Below are 20,278 nucleotides of genomic sequence, written 5' to 3'. Positions count from 1 at the left end.
ATATTGAGTAGCTTATTTATTAAACCTTATAAATTCACTTTATTATTTTGCCCGATATAGTCATGACAAACTTTTGCAAAATAACATTTTCAGTTATCCACGTTACAAAAATATATTTTAATGGCTAAGATCAAACCCATACCTTTTCGATTAATGAATGGTATTTATCCACATTAAACCGCTGCTCTGCAAGGTAAATTGAAGAGGTAATGGATGGCGAAATAATGCAAATCGTAGGGAACTGAGAATTAAAAAGAAAGTTTTATTTCGGAGAGAATAGTCAAAGGTGTAGGTGTAATATCGTAGACAGATAGACCTTAGACCATATGCAAAAAGACAAGCTCCGAGACTACGCTCGAGAGCCTATAAATAATGAGTAGTTCCCACATGGGGACGCAGAACCACAAGACGAAGGTGTCCAGCTCCAGAAGGCAGAAACAAGAAATCCACTGACTCCATACTCACAAAATGGCCGTCGGAGGTTTCGCCGTTGATGCACCTTCCAACTCTTTCGGCGGCGAGATCACTCTCTCCGTCGTCATCACTTGCATCGTTGCTGCATCCAGTGGCCTCATATTTGGATATGACATTGGAATTTCAGGTTTCTTCTCCCCCCGCCACCGCCCCTTTTCATTTCTCTTTCTAATTCATTCATTATAGACTGATTTATAGGTACTGCCTTATGTGTGCCATCCTATTTGATCGCCCTGTTTACAAATCTATATATGTGTGTGTGTGTGTGTGTGTATGTTAAACAAACATGATCTCCCCCCTGCAGGGAGAAGAGGTTCTGAAAAACCAAGAACGACAACTGCTTTGCTTTTCGCTAATTAACTATTAATTTATTATTTTTAAGCCAACAACTACGTTTTGACAAGTAATTATTATTAGTTCAGTTTTACAATAGCTGCTTCTTTATTTCTTTTCTGTCCCATAAACTGAAGTGAAAGTTATCTACCAAGCTTGACCACAAAGGAAGTTTGTTGTGGCAATGGGGAATTAGTGACACTCTGAGTCAAAAGTAATTATTTACGATGGATGCATGTGGCACCCGTGCCCTCTTAAGATTTGTTTATTAGTAACCGACAAAAATTATTTTATACGAAACTTTACAGGCATGTTCAATAGTTAATACTATTAATACCGGAAGATATAACTAAAATATAAAAGTTATCTGATTTTCCAATTCATTACACCAAGTTTTGAAAATGTGCCTTATTCTAGAAAGACCTGCTATTCTTCTATCGTCACGGGACTTCACATGCACATACAAGCTAATAAGAGCTCTCGGAAGGAAGACCGGAATAGATATATTCTCGTCCCGCTCATTACAAATCTGTTAAATTTAGCTAACTTTTTGTTTCTTTGTTTTGTTTGGAATATTTGTAAAAATGAATCCCAGGTGGAGTGACTACGATGGCACCGTTTCTTGAAAAGTTCTTCCCGGCAATACAGAAGAAATCTGCTAGCACAGAAACAAGCGTGTACTGTGTGTATGACAGTCAAGTTTTAACGTTATTCACGTCGTCATTGTACTTAGCAGGATTGGTGTCCTCTTTAGCAGCTAGTCGAGTGACGGCCAAAGTAGGTCGAAGAAACACCATGATCTTAGGTGGCTGCTCCTTTCTTGCCGGTGGTGCCATTAACGGAGGTGCTGAAAATATTGCTATGCTCATCTTGGGTCGTATTCTGCTTGGTCTCGGAGTCGGTTTCACTAACCAGGCAAGTTAAAATAAAACTGGGATAAAGCACAAGTTTTCATTAACTATATAATAAATCCACGAACTAATTGTTCTGATGCCTTTGGGACGTGGTGTGTGAATAAATAAAGGCGGCGCCGGTATACCTATCAGAGATAGCTCCACCGAAATGGCGAGGTGCGTTCAACACAGGATTTCAATTCTTCATAGGTGTTGGAGTGGTTGCTGCCAACTGCATCAACTACGCCACCTCCAAACATCCATGGGGGTGGCGTCTCTCTCTTGGCCTCGCCGTGGCACCGGCGGTCATCATGACCGTTGGTGCTTTCTTAATTACTGACACTCCCAGTAGCTTAGTCCAGCGTGGCAAGACAGATCAAGCCAGAAATGCCCTGCGCAAAGTCAGAGGGCCCACTGCTGACGTGGAAGGAGAGCTGGATGAGCTGGTCAAGTGGACTGAAAAGTCAAAGGCCCTCCAGCAGGAACCCTTCACCACCATATTCGAGAGGCAATATCGACCTCACTTGGTGATGGCAATCGCTATCCCATTTTTCCAGCAAGTCACCGGCATTAATATTGTTGCCTTCTATTCACCTAACCTCTTTCAGTCTGTGGGTTTCGGAAACGGTGCTGCTCTGCTTTCAACCATTATACTGGGAGTGGTTAATATTGCATCTTTATTTGTGTCCACTTTTGTGGTCGATCGGTTTGGACGAAGATTCTTGTTCATCATCGGGGGCATTCAAATGGTTGTTTGCCAGGTATATATGCATTCCCCCCCTCCTCTTCAAAGAGTTTAATTTGATTTCTGGAGTTGTAATCATCTGTGCCATTAATTAACTGTTGTGAAGGTTGCGGTGACTGTGGTGCTGGCACTTGCAAGAAGCACACAGCATATATCAAAGAGCAATGCGACGTTAGTACTGGTGCTATTGTGCTTGTATGCTGCTGGATTTGGGTGGTCGTGGGGGCCTCTGAGCTGGCTCATTCCCAGTGAGATCTTCCCACTGAAGATCAGAACCACCGGACAGAGCATAAGCATTGCCGTCAACTTCTTGACCACGTTCGTCTTGTCACAGACATTCTTGAGCATGTTGTGTCGATTTAAATATGGTGCTTTCTTGTTCTTTGCGGCTTGGATTGCTCTGATGACCGTCTTTATTGTGCTTTGTTTGCCGGAGACCAAAGGAATTCCTCTCGAATCCATGCATGCAATCTGGAGGAAACACTGGCTCTGGCATCGCTTTGTTGCTAAACGTGATGACCAGAATAATCTTTCACAGACCTGAACTTTTAATTACTATACTTTGAGACTAATAATATCGAAGATTTTACTCTTCCGATGCTATAGCAGTTACGAGTTGTGTATACATTATATAAATTTTATCTTTGTTCACTGTTTGTAAGTGTCTTTTTATTAAAAGCAATCTTATTTAAGGTATTTGAGGCCGGTTGTGTGAAAACCGCAACACATCCTTTTTTTCATAGACTCTTTCAAAAATTTAGGCCGTTTGATCTTGATATTATTTTGAAGATGGTGATAATGATGTAGTGACACAAATGATTTCATGTTTACATCCCATTAAAGTATCGTATGGATGCACATTGAAAGATTTCATTTCCTTTAGTTGTTAGCAAATTATTTGTTCAAGATTCGACATAAATTATAACTATTTAAAAAAAACTCAGCGTCCTAATGGTCCCTTTTTTGAACTTTAAACATGATTGGTTGCAAATATAAAAAACTTGAATTTATGAGGATGCAGTACTTCAAAGTCGGTAAGCATAAATGATATAAATCATACTAAATCATAATTAATATAGAAAATAATTATTCATAACTTTTAGTTCCTTGATTTGATATTGAATTGCATAAGAAACTCGAATCTTCTATGTGTTTATTTTTATAAAGACCAGTGATTTTTGGTTTGCACCACGTCGCCTTTGTTGCAAAGTCTCCAAGAGCAATATATGAGCACGGACCTTTGTCTTTCTTAGCAGGCTCCTTGGCCCAGTTTTATGCTTTTCGTCCCTAGAAGTAACGTCAGGCCAGATTGCCGGCCTTACGGCTATTGTGGTGATCCATCTAATTAGCGTGTATGTGTGTGTGTTGGGAACGGATAAAATTTCTATGCTAGTCGCATGTATTCTCCTACCAAAGGCATTGGTTAATTTTGAAGAACTCAAAAATTTGAAAATTCATATCTATCACCAACAAAAGAAGACGTGGGTTGAATTGCCTTTGGTAAGAGAATACTTGTATTTATTGAAAAAAAAAAAATTCTTCAAAATTTTAAAAATAATCGCACAAAGACTGGGCCACAGGCGTGGGTTGGACCAGATGTGCTGAAAAAGCAGGCCTAATTACTAATCTCGGACAACGGTCCAAGTTGACACCATAACCAGATATATGATATGACCTCAAAAGCCGGAGAATGGTAGGGTTGTACCCACCCCCCCCCCCCAAAAAAAAAAAGAAGCAAAGGCCATAGGACTGGAGGAAACGGAGAAGTCCTCCCACTCTGGAACAGCATCCTTCAGGGGTATAATGGTCATTTTGTTGTGATGGAAAGGGCAGTGTAATGAACATAGTGGTAATACCCTTGATGGAAAGGGCAGTGTGATGAACATAAGGGGTGTTTGCATAGAATTAAAATCATGTTTTAAATATACTTTTACGGTATACGAAGTAAATATGTGGAGGAATTTATCTCGATTTGTGAAAAAAGTGCTTCTCAAAGCACTTTTTAATGCCCAAACACCCCCTTAGACTTAGTGCTGAAAATCCCAAGCCGATAGTCGGAGGCTTGGTGTAGCAGCAAAAGAAGTGATCAGGGCTTGAACCCAAGTATATATATACCTCTTCCTCTGTTCCTAATTATAAGAACTAGTTAACTAATTTGAGTAGATTAAAAGAATAAGTTAAGCTAGTTGTTTGTAATAAATAGGTGTTGTCTTTCCTAAAATATCATTATTAATCAAATGTATTGGCTAGAACTACTATTATTAGAAGGACTATCTTGAAAAAAAATACATAAATATAAAAGATAAAGTAAATCGGAGTCTCATATTTAGAATCAAAATAAAAATCAAATGAGATTTTATATTAAAAACCAGAGGTAGTGTATTGGTTATTGTAAGGCATATTTGAGCTGTGCGATGCCCATTTAATTTTTGTGACCAAAGTCACCTACGACAAGTAAGCAGTACAATACTAAAACAAGGCACAAGTTTTAGCCACACTCTCTAGTCCCGATACAAAGCATTAAAAATGAAAGGTAATAATTATGATTGGACTTGAAAAAAACTATTAAAGAGTGTTAAGTATAAGTAATTTTTTATTATATGGGATTAGAAAATTTTCTATAGGTGGGATTAGAGAATAGCATCTCTCCCTATAGTATTTTAAAATTTCACATATACAGATTTATTAATTCTAAATAATAAGTAATCACTCGTACTAAATAGTTTTTTAACATATTTTTTTAATCACTTTCTAATCTTTATCCCTCATGGACACTTAAGTTTCCAACTACCCACTTCTAATATGCAGCCTTTATGATGACACTGACGGAGTTCAGCCCCTTGGACAAATACGCACTAATATGGTCTCGTTAAATACTGAAACTTATGTCTTGGGCCTTATTATTATAATATTATTAATCAGAATCATTCCCAGTTTGCATTTAGTCAAACCGACCAAAGTGTTGTACCAAAAAAAACCAACCAAAGTGACCACGAATTGAGGAAGCGTCCAAGGCACGCAAGTATTTACTCAGCAACAGAAAAGGTGGGACACTAATTGATGCTTCTCATTCCTCATGATAGTCATGCACCAAATAGAATTTGCGCATGTTGAACCCCAAACTGATTAGTTTCATTCATTCTTTTGATATTCCAATCCTATCCGTCCCACGCCCTTCTCTGCTACTGCTTCATTTTTGCATGCCATAATTTAATACGCGCCTTTTCATTTAGCTCCCTAGCTAACCAACTCCTCCCTAACTCTGCTATTAATTAGTAATAATGAAATGGATCTTTGTTTCAGAGAGAATAGTACATCTTACTGTCTAAAAATGAAGTTACGAAGGATTCTGCAACTTCTTATCTTCGAGCTTTTCGTCAACTCACGCATAACACTGTTCATACATGAACAAGTATTTTTTGGGCCGCCCGATATCCAACACTTAATTTGGATCATATCACTAGGTATTTGAGTAACTGATTGATCCGGATCAAGTTTTGTACGACTACTAGTAGGAAGCAGATTCTCCCAACAAGTTTCAACGTAATTGCATCTTTAAGGCTTGAACACGAGACTACTAGTTGAGCTAGACAAACTTTTTACTAGTTTGATCAGGGGCTTGTTGGTTGTATATGAACAAGTATTAGTAATAATACGCTGAATCACATCGGAGCTGTTATATTTTAGTTTAACGGTCGTCCTAAACCCCCAACATATGCTCTTTATCAAGTTTAGCCTCGCAAAGCACTTTAAAAACCATAAAAACGACAGGGATCCGCTTCGTGTTCCCAATTTTAATTACACTAGTTTCTTCGAAGACACTACGCTCCGCTGCTATTACATACATGTGCGTTATGGAATAACATATTAATGCCTGGACATACAGACAAGCATACTGATATATAGATACACATCTTCATCATCAAAACAAATACTAAATCGGACAGAGACCCTGGCACGATAAATTCATGAAAGGTCAATTATATTTAAGCCCTTCTGACACGCAAGATTAAGAGATAATTGTGAAGGGGTGGTGAACTGCGGTGCAGGAGAAATAAGCATGAAATCTGACAGACTGTGATAATGTGTTGAGGAGTGAGTGGAAGTGGAAGAAAGGGATCAGAGGAACATAAATGAGTGCGTTGGGGGCATTTGAAGGTGTGGAGAGGCTAAGTGGGGAAGAAAGGCAAAGCAATGGAAGGGAGATCAGAGAGTGCGGGAAGGGGTGGTTTAAAGTTTGGTCACTTATTCAAGTCTGCATTCAAAGTGATTTAATGAAGGCAGGTGGCCTTCCTTCAAATCCAACCCTCCCCCCATCTCTCTTCCTATCACTTTAATGGTCTCATGGAAGTTGGCCTCCTTCCTTAAATTTGAATCATCTCAGGTATTTCTCATAAATTACCTGATTTTAAACACACTATTAGTTTTCTACGTTTATCTTTAATTGATATTAAATGCAAAGTATAACTCCATCCGCTTTGATTTATAGGACATTTTTTGGAGTAAACTGCGAATAAATTGAATCTCATTAATAAATCGTTATCTCTTTCAAAACATCTCGTATTATGAAAGATGAAGTATATTCAGAAAATGTTCGAAACAGAAGGAGAAGAACTTTATATCGAAGATTTAATAAAACCTTGATAGTTGGTGACTATTTATTTTTCAGCTTCTCTTTATTCATTTCCTTCTTCGAAGTATGTGTAATACTGATCTCCATGTATCCACCAATTATTACTATTGGTGACAGATAAATTATTTTTCTCCAAATCTAAATTCCAAAGCAACTAGTACATTTTTATATTAAATCACATGGTTTTAACAGGAAAAAACTAACTGATGAGAAAGAAAGTCTTTGAATACATCTATATATATATATATAAGTGTGACATTTTTCAAGCCAGATTCTATTCTTTTATCTCTTTCTTTCTCCGTCAATTATAAGTAAAGAAAGCAGGTTTAGGAACGAACACATGAATAAAGATTAATTGAATGCGAAATTCCACTTGTGGTAAAGAACAGTCTGTTGTTGATGACCAGCAAAATTCATTTGGTTATGAAGTCCATTTCGGTCGCTCATCAAATTAATTTTATGATTGGTGACATTTGGCTAAAAGTAAACCTGGAGGCCTGACCGACCATGCAGCAATATATAGCAGGTGTCCTTTTCCAAGTTAAGAAGCTGGTCATAGATAGAAACTCCCCGCAAACCTTTTATATTTTGCAGGCTATTTCATCACGTCTTGCAATTCTACAAGGGAAGAAAAGTATGGTACGAATTGATTAATTGTGAGAGAAGGGGTAATTTTCACAATTAATTTTGCAGGTGATGACATGATGGCTTATTATTACACGGCGTTTTAATTCGTAACATTCAACCACATTCGCAGACATACGCGCACACTTGCACGTCTCATTATGTGTTTCTGGTTTCAGGGTCGTAAATTGTGTGGCTGTTTGAAGGAGACTCATAAAAGCTAAGTTGTGATGTTTTTAGGAGGAAGTGGGGATCGTTGGGCATGAAGTGCAGCTGAAGAAATTAAGGCGAGCTAGCGAGTGGTTGTTTCAAATATTTATTTAGGAGAGAGAATAAGGAACAATAAATTATCCGGTCTCTTTTTTTGGTAACTCTTAGGACTTGGTTGATTTTAATGGCTCAAGAGGGTGTTGAGAGCTTTTAAGAGTCTAGTTGTTTAAGTGACCCAAATGGTGACGATGGAGTTATTATATCTAACATTAAAGAGCCATTGTCTTTCGCTACCTTCCCTCAGCTGTACACAGACCCCTTATATTAATGAATCTTTGCCATACCTCCCAGCCTCACACCCTCTTTCATAAAGTACCAATACTTACTCTTCACCTTTCGCCTTTCGGCTTGGATTTATAGTACGTCATGGATTCACATTAATTCATACCAAAACTAGGTGGTTATTTCTGCTAGATACTCCGGTGGGGTTATGGATTCTATAGGTTTGAAAGGACAAGTATTAGGATTTGACCCAAGTTAGTTCTTTGGTTAGGATTTCACGTCTAGGACTTTAAGTTCAGGCCTCGGTGCTGTGTATTTACTACAAGGGTGCCAGCATGGAAAACCACGTCATGCTTAGGCAGGCAAAGTCCTTTAATTTTCGTGGAACCTCCATCCTTATCCTATATAACCACTTCAAACTTTGGTGAACATTTGGTCATTGAGACGCACCTTGAGTGGAAGTGATGGTTTCTTTTCACAAAGCCTTGGCCGAGAGTCCGAGAAGTGCAGTCCCTGCAGAACTTGAAGCTTCATCAAAGAGGAGAAAGAGGGAAGAATCATCTCCTGTAGAGTTTTTCAACGCTCAAACTGAGGCAGAGAAAAGGAAATCCACATCAGATAATCAGCAGCTATACCCCAGTGTACGTGTGTATTTATATATTGTGAAACTTTTTAGAATCCATAGCTAAATAATGCATATTATTAATTTACCTCTTTGATCTTCTTAATGCAGCCAAGGATAAATATGAACACGCCAGAGGACCCAAAGAATAGCCTTGCACCCCCATCCTCTACTCAAATAAGCTTAGACCTTGAGCTGAACTTGACATTTGATCAATCACAGGGTAACAAGGCAGACAATTACAGCATAAATAAGAAGCAGAATGCAGGTCCACCTAGAAGTTTCAGAGTTCATGATATTTACGGTACTGAATCAAGTGATCATAAGAAGGATTCAGGGGATATAAGTCATTCTTCTTCGTCGAGGATGTCAGCGGAGGGAGACCACAGGGAGATGGTTGCCACTGTTTGCATGCGGTGCCACATGTTAGTAATGCTACGTATGTCATCTCCGGCCTGCCCTAACTGCAAATTCATGCACCCTCCAGACCAAAATCCTCCAAAATTCTTGAAGAGAAAGTGCAGCCTCTTGTGCTAGACTCGGCCAGTTCTCAGCTTTAGCTCGACCAACATGTCCGTGGCATTATTTATCTTCAATTTCTCGAAGTACAAGAAGTTCCACATCAGTGAAGTGATGCTTATTCCATTTCTACAGTAAATCTGACTGTTCGAGTGAGGGTGAATGGATGACTGATAAGAAACTAACGTAGTGTATCTTATGTATATATAGTGTTTCTCAATCATCCAAAAAATTACCCAGTCAAGTTATATGCCGACAGATAATAGCAGAAATTTAGTTGACTCTTTCGGATGTTGGATGATAATTGATTCCCCTTCACTCGTAACAGCGTATTTCATAAGGTGACAGAAATTTTGTGTTGTGGTTTTCTTTACTAGTAACCATGAATGAACAACCAGTTTCCTTTAAAATGGCCACTTTGCAGTTTGAGGTTTGAACCATTACAGTGTAGCAGATCCTTTCGATGAAGTGAGTTTAATTCTTAATTCCACCCCAGAAAATCACTTACTATGGTATTTCTGTAGTTCGAAGCTCCGGCAACAATAATAATCAGTCAAATCTCGAAAGAAGATTCTATAAACTCAACCGTTTTTTACAGAAGCATAAATAAACACCATATATTGCAAACCGAAGTTCCCTAGGATTCTCATAACTGAAGAATAATTCAAAGTGAGGCTATGAATTTCACCTATTGACTAAGATGGTCACTGAGCCTCAAAGGTGAATACAGAATATAATGAGAGCAGATGAAAATCTGTGACATGGGTCACGTATTTTGTACATTTCCATCGCCCTTTAAGGCAAATTGAATGCTAGTGAAGCCTCAAGGCCCGAGCTCATTTACATTCTCTGCTTTCTAACCATCTAACTCGTTTTGGATGCTAGAAATACCAAGTCATCAATATTTGGAACGCTTCATCTAAAATTTCAACACAAGAAATTGCACTTAATCACTCTAACAATGATAATTCCATTATATTGATATTTATGTCATCAGTAATTATTTTATATTTTCATTACACTTAACTTCACAGTGAATTCTTGCCAGAAAATGCACAGCAATGAATTGGATTTAGTTTTATTAGGTAACCAGAAGATATCAACCCCATTTCACGGGGCTATAAATCAGACGATTGAAAAAATAGCAAAGGATATATATATATATATATATATATATATATTGATAAGAACAAAAGATGTCGAACTATAATGATCCATATTATTTTGACAACACGACGCTAATAACTTTTTTATCTACTTTCAACCGCTTCAAGGCAATAGCTATGCAGAGCCTTCTTGCTCGCTTCTAGTTGCAGGACTGTTTTTGGGTAGGATTCTGAAACTTGACATGAGAGCGATATGATCTGATGACCAAAGGGGTGAGGGAAGGCCGTTAGCGACATCTTCGTGATCCAGAAGATCCAGCACAGCTTCAACCTCCAAACTGTTCACTATCAAGAAGCATTTTATGCAGTTAATGATGGATTTTTTTTTTATAGGTCAGCAATGATAAAATGGTTTCAGCATGGAACATAATTCAGAACTCAGCTCCATTAAAGGGAACATGCACAACCAAGTGTGAGAATATCCATGGTGCAAATTTTAATGTATAAGAGTCATGGTAATCCGTAGATTCATTTCTCAATACGCCTTATTAAAGTACTTTAGAGGTGCCAAATACAATTAAGCACATATTTACGTAGTGACCAAACGATGCTTTGAATTAATTTGCAGGTCCCACTTAGGGAACTCAATGAAAAGTGGTCCGAGAAAATCAAAAGCCGACATTTATTAGTGGAAAGTATATTACATACCAATACATGACTTGAGATCTCTTGGAAAAAAGATGAAAAATAAGAATCGCATGCCAAACAATTCACCATAATATGAGAGACTTGTGGAACAGAGTCCACCCCAAATGAAAGAAATCGATTCTATCCGCTGACAACACTCATTTTCTACTGGACCAAAGACGTCCTGCCCAAAGTAGGGCATGATCTTTTTTATATCTATCCAAATAATATCTAATATAACAGCATGCACAGTTACTCCTTGCCCATTCCTCCTCATAGATCAAACACCAACACACATTTTCAAGTATGGGGGGTGGGGGAAGGATTCAAAAGCTACCACTATCTACATAGCCATATAATCGTTCACTGACAGAGCATTATCTATTCTTCCTATTCACTTCATCGAGGGTAACTCATTCCCTTAAACAAGATCATCCCCCATAAAAAAGATCACTACTAATTTTCCACCTCCGTGTTCCTTTAAACCTCTTGTTCCTTGAACAGCTCTCAATGTGATATCTAAAAGTCAATCCCAGCCATACATGCAGCTCATGAGTAGCATCACATTACGCTAGAAGAATTTCATCCGTACAACTTCCTATCAATTTAGACGGAGAAATTGGTTAGTTAATCCTTCTGGTTTCTCTCTCTTTCGCCTAATAGGACCTGTTTACTTTACAGGTTGATTTGGAAGTCCATGGTGATACTTAAAGAAAGAAAAACAGAAAAATCAGGGTTGTCGAGTGTTCAAATTGTCATGTTATTCCAAAAATGTGCTTATAGATTTAGAGATGGCCAAAACAAAAGGAAGACACACCACACTTGTGAAATAAAGGAAATAAAAGTGGTAATTAGAAGTAAATAAATGCATCTAATAGCCTAAACAAAGTTGCATAACTAGGGGGAACGAAAAAAGCAAAATTAACTGTTGATGTTACCAAACGGGTCCTAAAGTTGTTAGCAGTTTACAACTTGCTTCTTCCATAGTGGCTTATTGTATCTGAAGAATATTAAAGGGGTAAAATTGGAAAAATAGGCCGGTTAACACTGATAATTTCAACAGAGCGTTTAGCATACCCGTATAAAAAATATATAGCATACCTGTATAAAAAATATAATCTAAGGTTTTTGAGAATCGTTTTGAGCGGAAGGTTAATACAGGCTCCCTGGTTTTTTGGTTAAACTTCCCTAACTGTCTTTCGTCCATTGCAGCCGCCAAACCAAAACTTGCATATGCACTTGCCTGTAAAGGATTAAACTCAACTTCGGAAAGAAGAGTCCAGAGATACATTGGAACCATGGGGAGTGAAAACACGAGACTTACGAGTAAAAATCGATGAACAAGCTTAAGATGCTGATATACACCATACGGATCGACACTTTCACTGCTTTCTACTTTGCCATTAACCATGAAAGTGTAGGGATCACTGTAACGCGAATTGTAATGACAACTATTAATACCATTAAGAAAAAGCCAGCAAGATAGGCTTTTGGGAAAAAATGCCTAGGTTCTTCTGGATTCTAGTGTTACTTCCATTCACATAATTTAAGCAGGAAAAAAAAGTTGTTTAGTCGCAAGTTGTTTCGCTGGACACTAACCTTTGAGGAACAGAGTTGAAATCTCCACATATTAATAGAGGTATTTCTGATTGCAGCATTTTCTCTAGCTCATTGACTAGGGTTACAACCTTTGCCCGAAGAAATAAAAGATGATACAGTAGTTATGATAATTCATAAAATTATTCAATAAAGGTTTTTGAGGATGAATCTCCATGATGAGCACCTGAAATAACTTCACATCAGGGAGTTTTGGATCTGAACATATATGTGCATTTACCTAGGGATGCATAACAAAATGAAGTGTCAGCAGTCAGACCATTAATATTAGTGAAATGAAAAACAGGTAATATAATATATCCAGTACCACACAAATTCTAGATTGGGCGGCATATTTAGTGCAGCTATTTTCCAAGGTTCCCAAAATCACAACAAGTGCTACATTGTCCTGCAATACCAAAATTTCTACAATGTTACAGCGTATCATGAGAAACAAGGAACTGGATATAGGACAAACAGATTATTTGGAACAGAAAAAATAATTTGAAAGAGAATTACATTTCTTCTTTCTTTGGTTGAAGTATGTTGATAAAAAAGGAGAGAGAGAATACGGAAACCACAAAGATATAGGTTCGGGTTGTACTATATCTATAACGAACAAACGGCTATGCAATAGGGGGGAAAAAAGCAATGTGAGGCTAAAGATTTTACAGTTTAGTCCCATTACACTTAACTAACAACCCCCTGAAAGCTAACATTTTATAACGTAAAAAACTAGACTCTTGGTAAGTGTCCTCAAATTCCATCGGCCCCTTCTCTCACTGAAAGACATATCTATTTGTGGATAGCTTTCTAACAACAAATCTTCTTCTGGAAGCTATATGAAATTGACTAAGGTCTCCATTATTTTTGGTTAAAACAAAATCGGACTGGAAATATAAAATACTGATAAAAAACTCCAAAGGAAAAAAGGAAATCATAGAGAATTTTATGAGTTTTTCTTGAGTACTTATAGAATGAACTTGAAAATTAATAGCATTATTCTGCCAAATCCAAAACCCGAAAGGGACCCTTTCGGATGATAAGTCAGATTCAATACCAAGAATAATAAGGAAAAACCAAAGAGATAAAATAGAGAGCAAAAAGGGAGCCCGTGAGGAACTTCTACCTTCATGAGGTGTTTACTAGCTTCACTCCTTAGATCAGGTTCCAGTGCTTCAATTACAGGTGATGTTTTCTTAATAAATTCAACCTGAAGAAAGAAGAAGAAGAAAAAATAATCAAATTAATTTTTAAAGAAATGAACAATCCAGCGCTTCTTACCTCATGTTTCTCAACTTCTTTAAAGAGATGCCTCCGGTAAAAAGTTGCGCACCCATCAGTGACAAGTTGATTCCCAGTGTAAACCTGCAATGCATTTAATACAACATTGATAACTTCAAATGCAGTTGGAAGCGGCACTAAGTCTTCTAAGTTTGCGATCTTCACAATGACAAAAGTATGCATTTCCACTTTAAAAATCATCCATTAGACATCCTTATCCCTGTTGTTCTCCCTCTCCAACGAGTTGAATATGCAAATCCAATCCATTCATTCTGAAATAAAAATATTCGCAGTACAATACAATACATCATGTAACATGACAGGGCTAAAAACAAACCCAGAAAGAGGTAGTTTTCCATTACAAAAATCAGAAAGCAAACTTCTCTGTTTTATTAGATATCCTTAGATTAAGCCAAAAAACGAATAAAAAATGATCTCAACAAACCTACAGTCACTTCTGACATGTAAGCTCAACTTCATGTCAGTTGGTTCACAAGAAGTACAAATAATGACCATACACACAACCATTTATTTTTACCAAGCCTTTCTTCCTTATTCCAACTCTTGATAAATCTGTACGCCATGAACCAAATCTCATAATTCATTTGTGAGAATTATAATAGCTATTGATACATTACACGTACCTTTAACAGTTTTTGAGACATCAGTAGAAATTGATGCATGTAGCGACAACTTAGATTGCTGAAAAAGATTTGTTTCTTTGATAGATTAAAATTCCAAATGACATGAATGCACCAGATTCTATGATCTGTTAAAATTTCAACATCATTTCCACCCTATCTGATCATTTAACAATTGTGTGTGCAAAACACACACAAGTGAGGGTGACCTACCTCGTTGTTTTTTTTCTTGTATATAGCCATGTATCCTTCTTCTGTCAACTTAGATTCAAAGAAATTTTCAAAATGATCACTCTGTACCTACATAACGGACAGGACTGGATTACAGCAAAATTTACATTGAAGCCAAAATACAGGTTAAAGCAACAAAGCAAAGGTAGCAAGACAAAAGTGCCAACCTCTTGAAGACAAATGATATCTGCATTATATTTAATGATTTCACGGAGCAAATTGTGACGGCGGTATTCCCATACAAGAGCCCATGTGGGGCAGTTGTGATACTTTTGGTAAGTGTAAATGTCAGACAGTATGTTATAGGAGAGAATGCTAAAAGTAAAATCGTTTAAGGATGTGGAACACAAACTTGAAGATTCATCCAGAAGTGGAATTGGAACCATAGAGCGAGGCTGAGCCACAGGAAATTCGATTACAGGGTTAGTCATTGTTTCATTTAGTTCGGACAAAGCAGTATTTGTCAAAAGGTCAACAGCTACACAATCCAGCTTCAAAATGGATCCAACATCATCCACTTCAGGCACATAACTTTTTGAACAACTAACCAAAAACCAATCTTTTCCTCCTCCATCCACCATTGCTGCCTCATCAGTTAAACATTCACTACCAAACTCTAGCCAAGAGCCACAACTTCTAAGCTTTCTCATCGTTTGTGCTTCACCAGTTAAGGTCCTCCTTTCAGTTTCAAAATGATGGCGCTGCTGATGTGCTTGCCATGAATTCAGCAAGCATTTTGTGGAGCAATGGTAACTCTCTTTCCTCGGGATGTTCAATTTAACACAAGACACGCATTGAATGGTAGCCAACATATCATCATGTATGGAGCAAATCTTTGCTTCTTTATACCTAGAAATACGGAGGTTTAATATTTTCAGGTTAAGCAAGATCAAGAGCATGATAGATAATCAGGTTAGGCTGGTAAATATAATTCAGGAGTCCATGTTAATAAAATTATTTGATGCCTTGGTAAATTATCATTGTATATGAAATATTAACTTCAAGCTTTAACACAACCACAACAGAGTCTCGAGGGCATGTGCATAAGCACGTTGCCTTTACAGGGCCTATTGACAGGAGACTGCAATGAAATAGACAAATTACCAACAAACCCTAATAGAAGAGAAAATTGAATTGACATTGACGAGATTATATCCTTCAAACATAATTCGTGAGACCTTTTCTCTACCTAATTAATTTGCAGGACTCACTCCGTAAAAATAAAGCCGATATCTTAGAAACATATCACACAAGTTCAAAGAATCGACTAATCAACATGAGATTATAATTTATTCGGTGTTGTTTTCTTGTTTTCAGCGGCTGGAGGTCTTCCGAACTGTCGATACTTTTTTTTTTTTGGCCTGATTCCGAACTGTCGATACTAAACAATACAATTCAATGCTCTTATTTATAAACAGGATCTTTCACTTTTTTGTGATTTGTAACCGGTAGTTGAAATACTTGCATTCGATGGAACCATACCTTATGCAACTTTGGAACATACTAAATCCAATGTACATGCCAAGTTCCAGTTTGGTAACCATGCGTGTTTTTCGCCCCCCCCCCCGGGGGGGTGTTTGGAATTAGGCAGTGGCGCACTGGTCTAAAGTCTACCGAGTTTATTCGTTTCAGTATCAACTAAAACTTCAAAGAAATAAAAGAAAGAAAAACTACCATTTAAAATTGACAGAACAGGAGTGAAATGGAACTGGAAGTGGCCCTTCCAATATGACCGACACGGACGGATTCATTTCGCAGCCCACAACTGGCATAGTTGAACGAAGAGTAACGTTGACTTTGCAGCCGTAGCTCTTGGTTTCTGTAAAATCCATTTGAACTCCAGGACTGCAGGTACACCACAACTTGGAGAAAGAGAATTGACCAAATTTCGAAGTAGGAAAAATTGGAATCGAGCGAACAAAGAGAGGAATCTCCCTCGAAAATGAAATTTTTGGGGGTTGTTGGCGATCAGCCGAATATTATTCCCTCACTCCGCCCCAGTTTCCGTAGCCTGTCTGAGCCGACCGGCGTCCAACAGGCAAATATTTTTAAAACGAATGACCGTTGACGCCAAAACGCCATCGTTAAACACAAAAGTGATGATATTGATGCGCACGTTCTCAGCCAGCGCGGGAATGCAAGCGGGTTCTCAGAGAAAGGTTGCCACGTGGCAGCTCGTGGCGGCTGCAGATTATTGGGTCGAAAGCAAAGAGAGTGGGAAGGGGCAGACTGTAGAAATAGTCAACTGAGTCAAGAAACGCTTTGAGGATCGTTTTAAGAAGTTAACAGTACCTCCACTCCTTAATATAAAGTCTTACTCCTCCGGTCCTAATTATAAGACTCAATTAACTTATTTGAGGAGATTAATAAAGTAAGTTAAGTTGGTTATTTATAATAAATAAGTGTTGTCATTCCTAAAATATCCTTGCTAATTAAGTATATTGGCTAAAACTATCATTATTAGAAGGATTATCTTGGAAAAAAATGCATAAATATAAGAGACAAAATGGATTGGGGTCTTATAATTAGGACCAAATAAAAAGTCAAATGGGGTCTTATAATAAGGACCGGAGGAGTATTTAGTTTTTATTTTGATTATGAATATAAGACTCTAATTTATTTTTTCTCTTATATTCAAGTTTTTTTTTTTTAAAGTAATCCTTCTAACAATAGTAGTTCTGGCTAATACACTTAATTAGCAAAGATAATTTAGAAAAGACAATATCTATTTATCACAAATAACTAATTTAACTTATTTCCTTAATCTCCTTAAATTAGTTAACTAGCTTTTATAATTAGTACCAAAAGTGGTAGTATGAAAAGATTACAATCATGCATCCCGACTTAGGGTCTGTTTGGGTCAACGTTTGCTGTCCCAAAAGCAGCTTAAATTTTAAATTAAGCTGGGCTGAGAGAATGAGGGCGTTTGGTAAGGTTTGAAGTTTACTGGGCTTATCCAATTTTAAGCTACTGAAACGCCCAGTTAAAATAAGCTCCAAGAAGGAGCTTAGTCTTATATCAGAGGAGCTTAAAGCCGTTCTGCCATGTCAGATAATTTTTGTTTTTTCTCTTTCATATGCCTTTTCCTCCCTCAGTCCCTCGAGCCAGCTCACTTTCACAATCTTCACACATTTTCACCGAGAGCTCCCACGCTTCTCCGCCGCTGGTCGCCTCGCCTTCAGTCCTCACTGTGAGCTATGCTTTGTCGTCACCGTGAGGTCTGCTTTGTCGTCGCCGTGAGCCAGAAACTGCAACGGCTTTGTTTAATTAGGATGGAGGGGGCACACTGGTGAGTTCCTGAACGAGAGCCCTGAAATCTTTCGGGTTGGTGTCGATGATGAAATGGTTCCTTATTCGATGTCGTCGAAGATGACTTCCATACGGCCGCGCTGGCCATGAAGGTTTTCGATGACTAAATGAGAGACTCTGCTGATCATCAATGGAGAAGGAAGTGGGCCTTTGATGATATGCTTTTCTTTGTGCTGCTGGAAGCGTTGAACGCTTGAAGAGGGTGGGAAGGCTAAAATGGAAAGGGAAAAACGGAAACAGATATAAAGTAAATTCACCTTTTCCCCTTATTAAAAATTCATAACACTTCTTTATGTTTTCCCCCTCTCTATATTATAAGCATATTCTTTTAATTCTTCCAAAAACCACATAAAAGAAAAGAAAAAGAGAAGTATGGGATGAGGTTAAATTTATAATATATTTTATTTCTATTATTGTTTTTCCTATCTTAAATCCTTGTTTATTTTATATAGGAGTTTTAACTAACTATTTGTTTCGCTTTTATTTGCCTTATTTTTTTTCTCATTTCTCTAATGTTTTTGAATTTAATTCACTTAATCAATTTTATTTATTCATATAAAATTAATTTGAATTTATTCTCTTATCATTTTTTTAATCATGTTTCACTTTATACTTAAAATATTTTAATGATTTCTCTCAATTTTAATTCACTCATTAAATTTCACTTCTTCATTATATGATCTCAATTTTTTTTTATGTTTCAATTTATGTTTAAAATATTTTTTATGATTTCTTTCAAATTTTAAAATTTAATTCACTCATTAAATTTGATTTCTTCAAATTAAATTATTTTACTTTCATTATATTATGTGAAATCAATTTTTTATCATGTTTCATTATTTATTAAAATTCATACCCATTTTGGTAATTTTTCAGCCAAACTTACTTTTACTCAACTATAATCCAAACAAACTTTTACCAATCTCACTTATACAAACTAACTTTTCTGAACTTCAATCCAAATACAATTCAGCTTATCTAATTTAACTTTTACCAACTTTATTTTTTCATAAACTACTTTTTCTATAAGCTGCTTTTTTAATCGCTGATCCAAACGGGCACTTAAAATCACAAATCATAACTTCTATGAATCAACCACATCCCCAACTCATTTTGGATGCTAGAGCCCCCACGTCAGCTGGAACTTCTTTTTCTAGGGAACAGCTACAACTATTGAATGCGTCGGTTGATGAATGCAACTTTCCATGTCAGTAGAGTTAGATGCACTGAAGTTACACAATCTTTTATGCGACTTCAACGACACTATCAATTCAATGGTCAACCCTGTCATCAGCGTCACTCCTCACAAACAAAAATGGGCTTGAAGGATAAAAGGGTACGGGGTGAATTAAGCACGTGGATGAAGATCTGTTTGAATCTTAAAATAAAACTAAATTTGAATAGTACATACATCTAAATCCAGATGAGAAAGGAGATCGACCTCTTGAAACACACTTCATGTGACTAGGGGTCACTGTACGTTCAGCTATATCCAGAGGAGGCAAAGCTCAGAGATTGATATAGTATACGAGCCATGTCAAATCCAGGGACATTCGTTTCATGACCTTAAGAAACAAATTACGTAATAATACTTCCCCAGTTCCCACGCAATAGGCCAATCAAAATATGGATTAAATGCATCTGACAACCGAAGAACCAAACCCATCGTAGTTGGCAATCAGCAAAATTACAATAGCGTCATGCAAACCAATCGTGTTTGGTTGGGATGATCTGCTCTGTACTGCAGAGAATGAGGGCTAATATTTGGTTGGGTGCTTCTGCCGAAAGCCTGGAACAATAGCGTCGAGATAAAAGAACAAAAATATATTAACATGGAAAATGTGAAATCATTAAATGATTGATCAGGTAATTAGCTCTGACTATCCAATGAACCTTTGAATTATATATAATGTGACACTAACAAACAAATGCTCATATAAAATTGACATTTAAAAACTTTGTAGTGTTTTTCTCGTGGTTCTGGGTGAGAGCTGCAGACTAGTCAGCTCACTATACATCTAATAGTTTTAATTTATAAGTTCAGGATCATCGTGGGCATTGTGTTTTTATTATATAAGATTTCAAGTTT

General features: G+C 37.2%; 3 protein-coding genes and 1 long non-coding RNA gene across 7 annotated transcripts; 2 read left to right on the top strand and 2 right to left on the bottom strand.

Annotated features, from left to right (window-relative positions):
- The first annotated feature begins 423 nt into the window (after window positions 1–423).
- Window positions 424–3,141, top strand: LOC114716572 (sugar transport protein 5-like). The gene is made up of 4 exons (XM_028901593.1): window positions 424–601; window positions 1,403–1,722; window positions 1,832–2,461; window positions 2,552–3,141. Exons 1-4 carry the CDS (start codon window positions 469–471, stop codon window positions 2,987–2,989), a joined length of 1,521 nt encoding a protein of 506 aa, XP_028757426.1. The 5' UTR covers window positions 424–468; the 3' UTR covers window positions 2,990–3,141.
- Window positions 3,142–7,656: 4,515 nt separating this feature from the next.
- On the bottom strand, window positions 7,657–8,988 carry LOC114716575 (uncharacterized). The gene is made up of 3 exons (XR_003737649.1): window positions 8,906–8,988; window positions 8,645–8,782; window positions 7,657–7,696 (listed from the first exon to the last, which is right to left on the bottom strand). It is a non-coding gene; the product is annotated as an uncharacterized LOC114716575 (long non-coding RNA).
- Window positions 8,422–9,715, top strand: LOC114716574 (uncharacterized). The gene is made up of 2 exons (XM_028901596.1): window positions 8,422–8,835; window positions 8,928–9,715. Exons 1-2 carry the CDS (start codon window positions 8,659–8,661, stop codon window positions 9,351–9,353), a joined length of 603 nt encoding a protein of 200 aa, XP_028757429.1. The 5' UTR covers window positions 8,422–8,658; the 3' UTR covers window positions 9,354–9,715.
- A 672-nt stretch (window positions 9,716–10,387) lies between these two features.
- On the bottom strand, window positions 10,388–16,891 carry LOC114716564 (carbon catabolite repressor protein 4 homolog 1). Of its 4 annotated transcripts, none has more exons than XM_028901582.1 (11): window positions 16,555–16,891; window positions 15,048–15,729; window positions 14,863–14,949; window positions 14,009–14,092; window positions 13,854–13,937; window positions 13,053–13,133; window positions 12,912–12,965; window positions 12,728–12,816; window positions 12,453–12,555; window positions 12,230–12,371; window positions 10,388–10,786 (listed from the first exon to the last, which is right to left on the bottom strand). In XM_028901582.1, exons 1-11 carry the CDS (start codon window positions 16,710–16,712, stop codon window positions 10,617–10,619), a joined length of 1,734 nt encoding a protein of 577 aa, XP_028757415.1. In that variant the 5' UTR covers window positions 16,713–16,891; the 3' UTR covers window positions 10,388–10,616. The 4 variants fall into 4 exon arrangements, with proteins under 4 accessions (XP_028757415.1, XP_028757414.1, XP_028757417.1 ...); XM_028901581.1 differs by having other exon boundaries at window positions 10,388–10,779; XM_028901584.1 differs by lacking the exon at window positions 10,388–10,786 and adding an exon at window positions 11,556–11,726.
- Window positions 16,892–20,278: the final 3,387 nt, after the last annotated feature.

The sequence above is a fragment of the Neltuma alba genome, unplaced genomic scaffold (genome assembly GCF_004799145.2).
Source record: "Neltuma alba isolate B1F8T4 unplaced genomic scaffold, ASM479914v2 tig00011680_pilon, whole genome shotgun sequence".
In the NCBI taxonomy this organism is placed as follows: domain Eukaryota; kingdom Viridiplantae; phylum Streptophyta; class Magnoliopsida; order Fabales; family Fabaceae; genus Neltuma; species Neltuma alba.
This window is presented reverse-complemented; position numbering and strand designations above follow the sequence as displayed.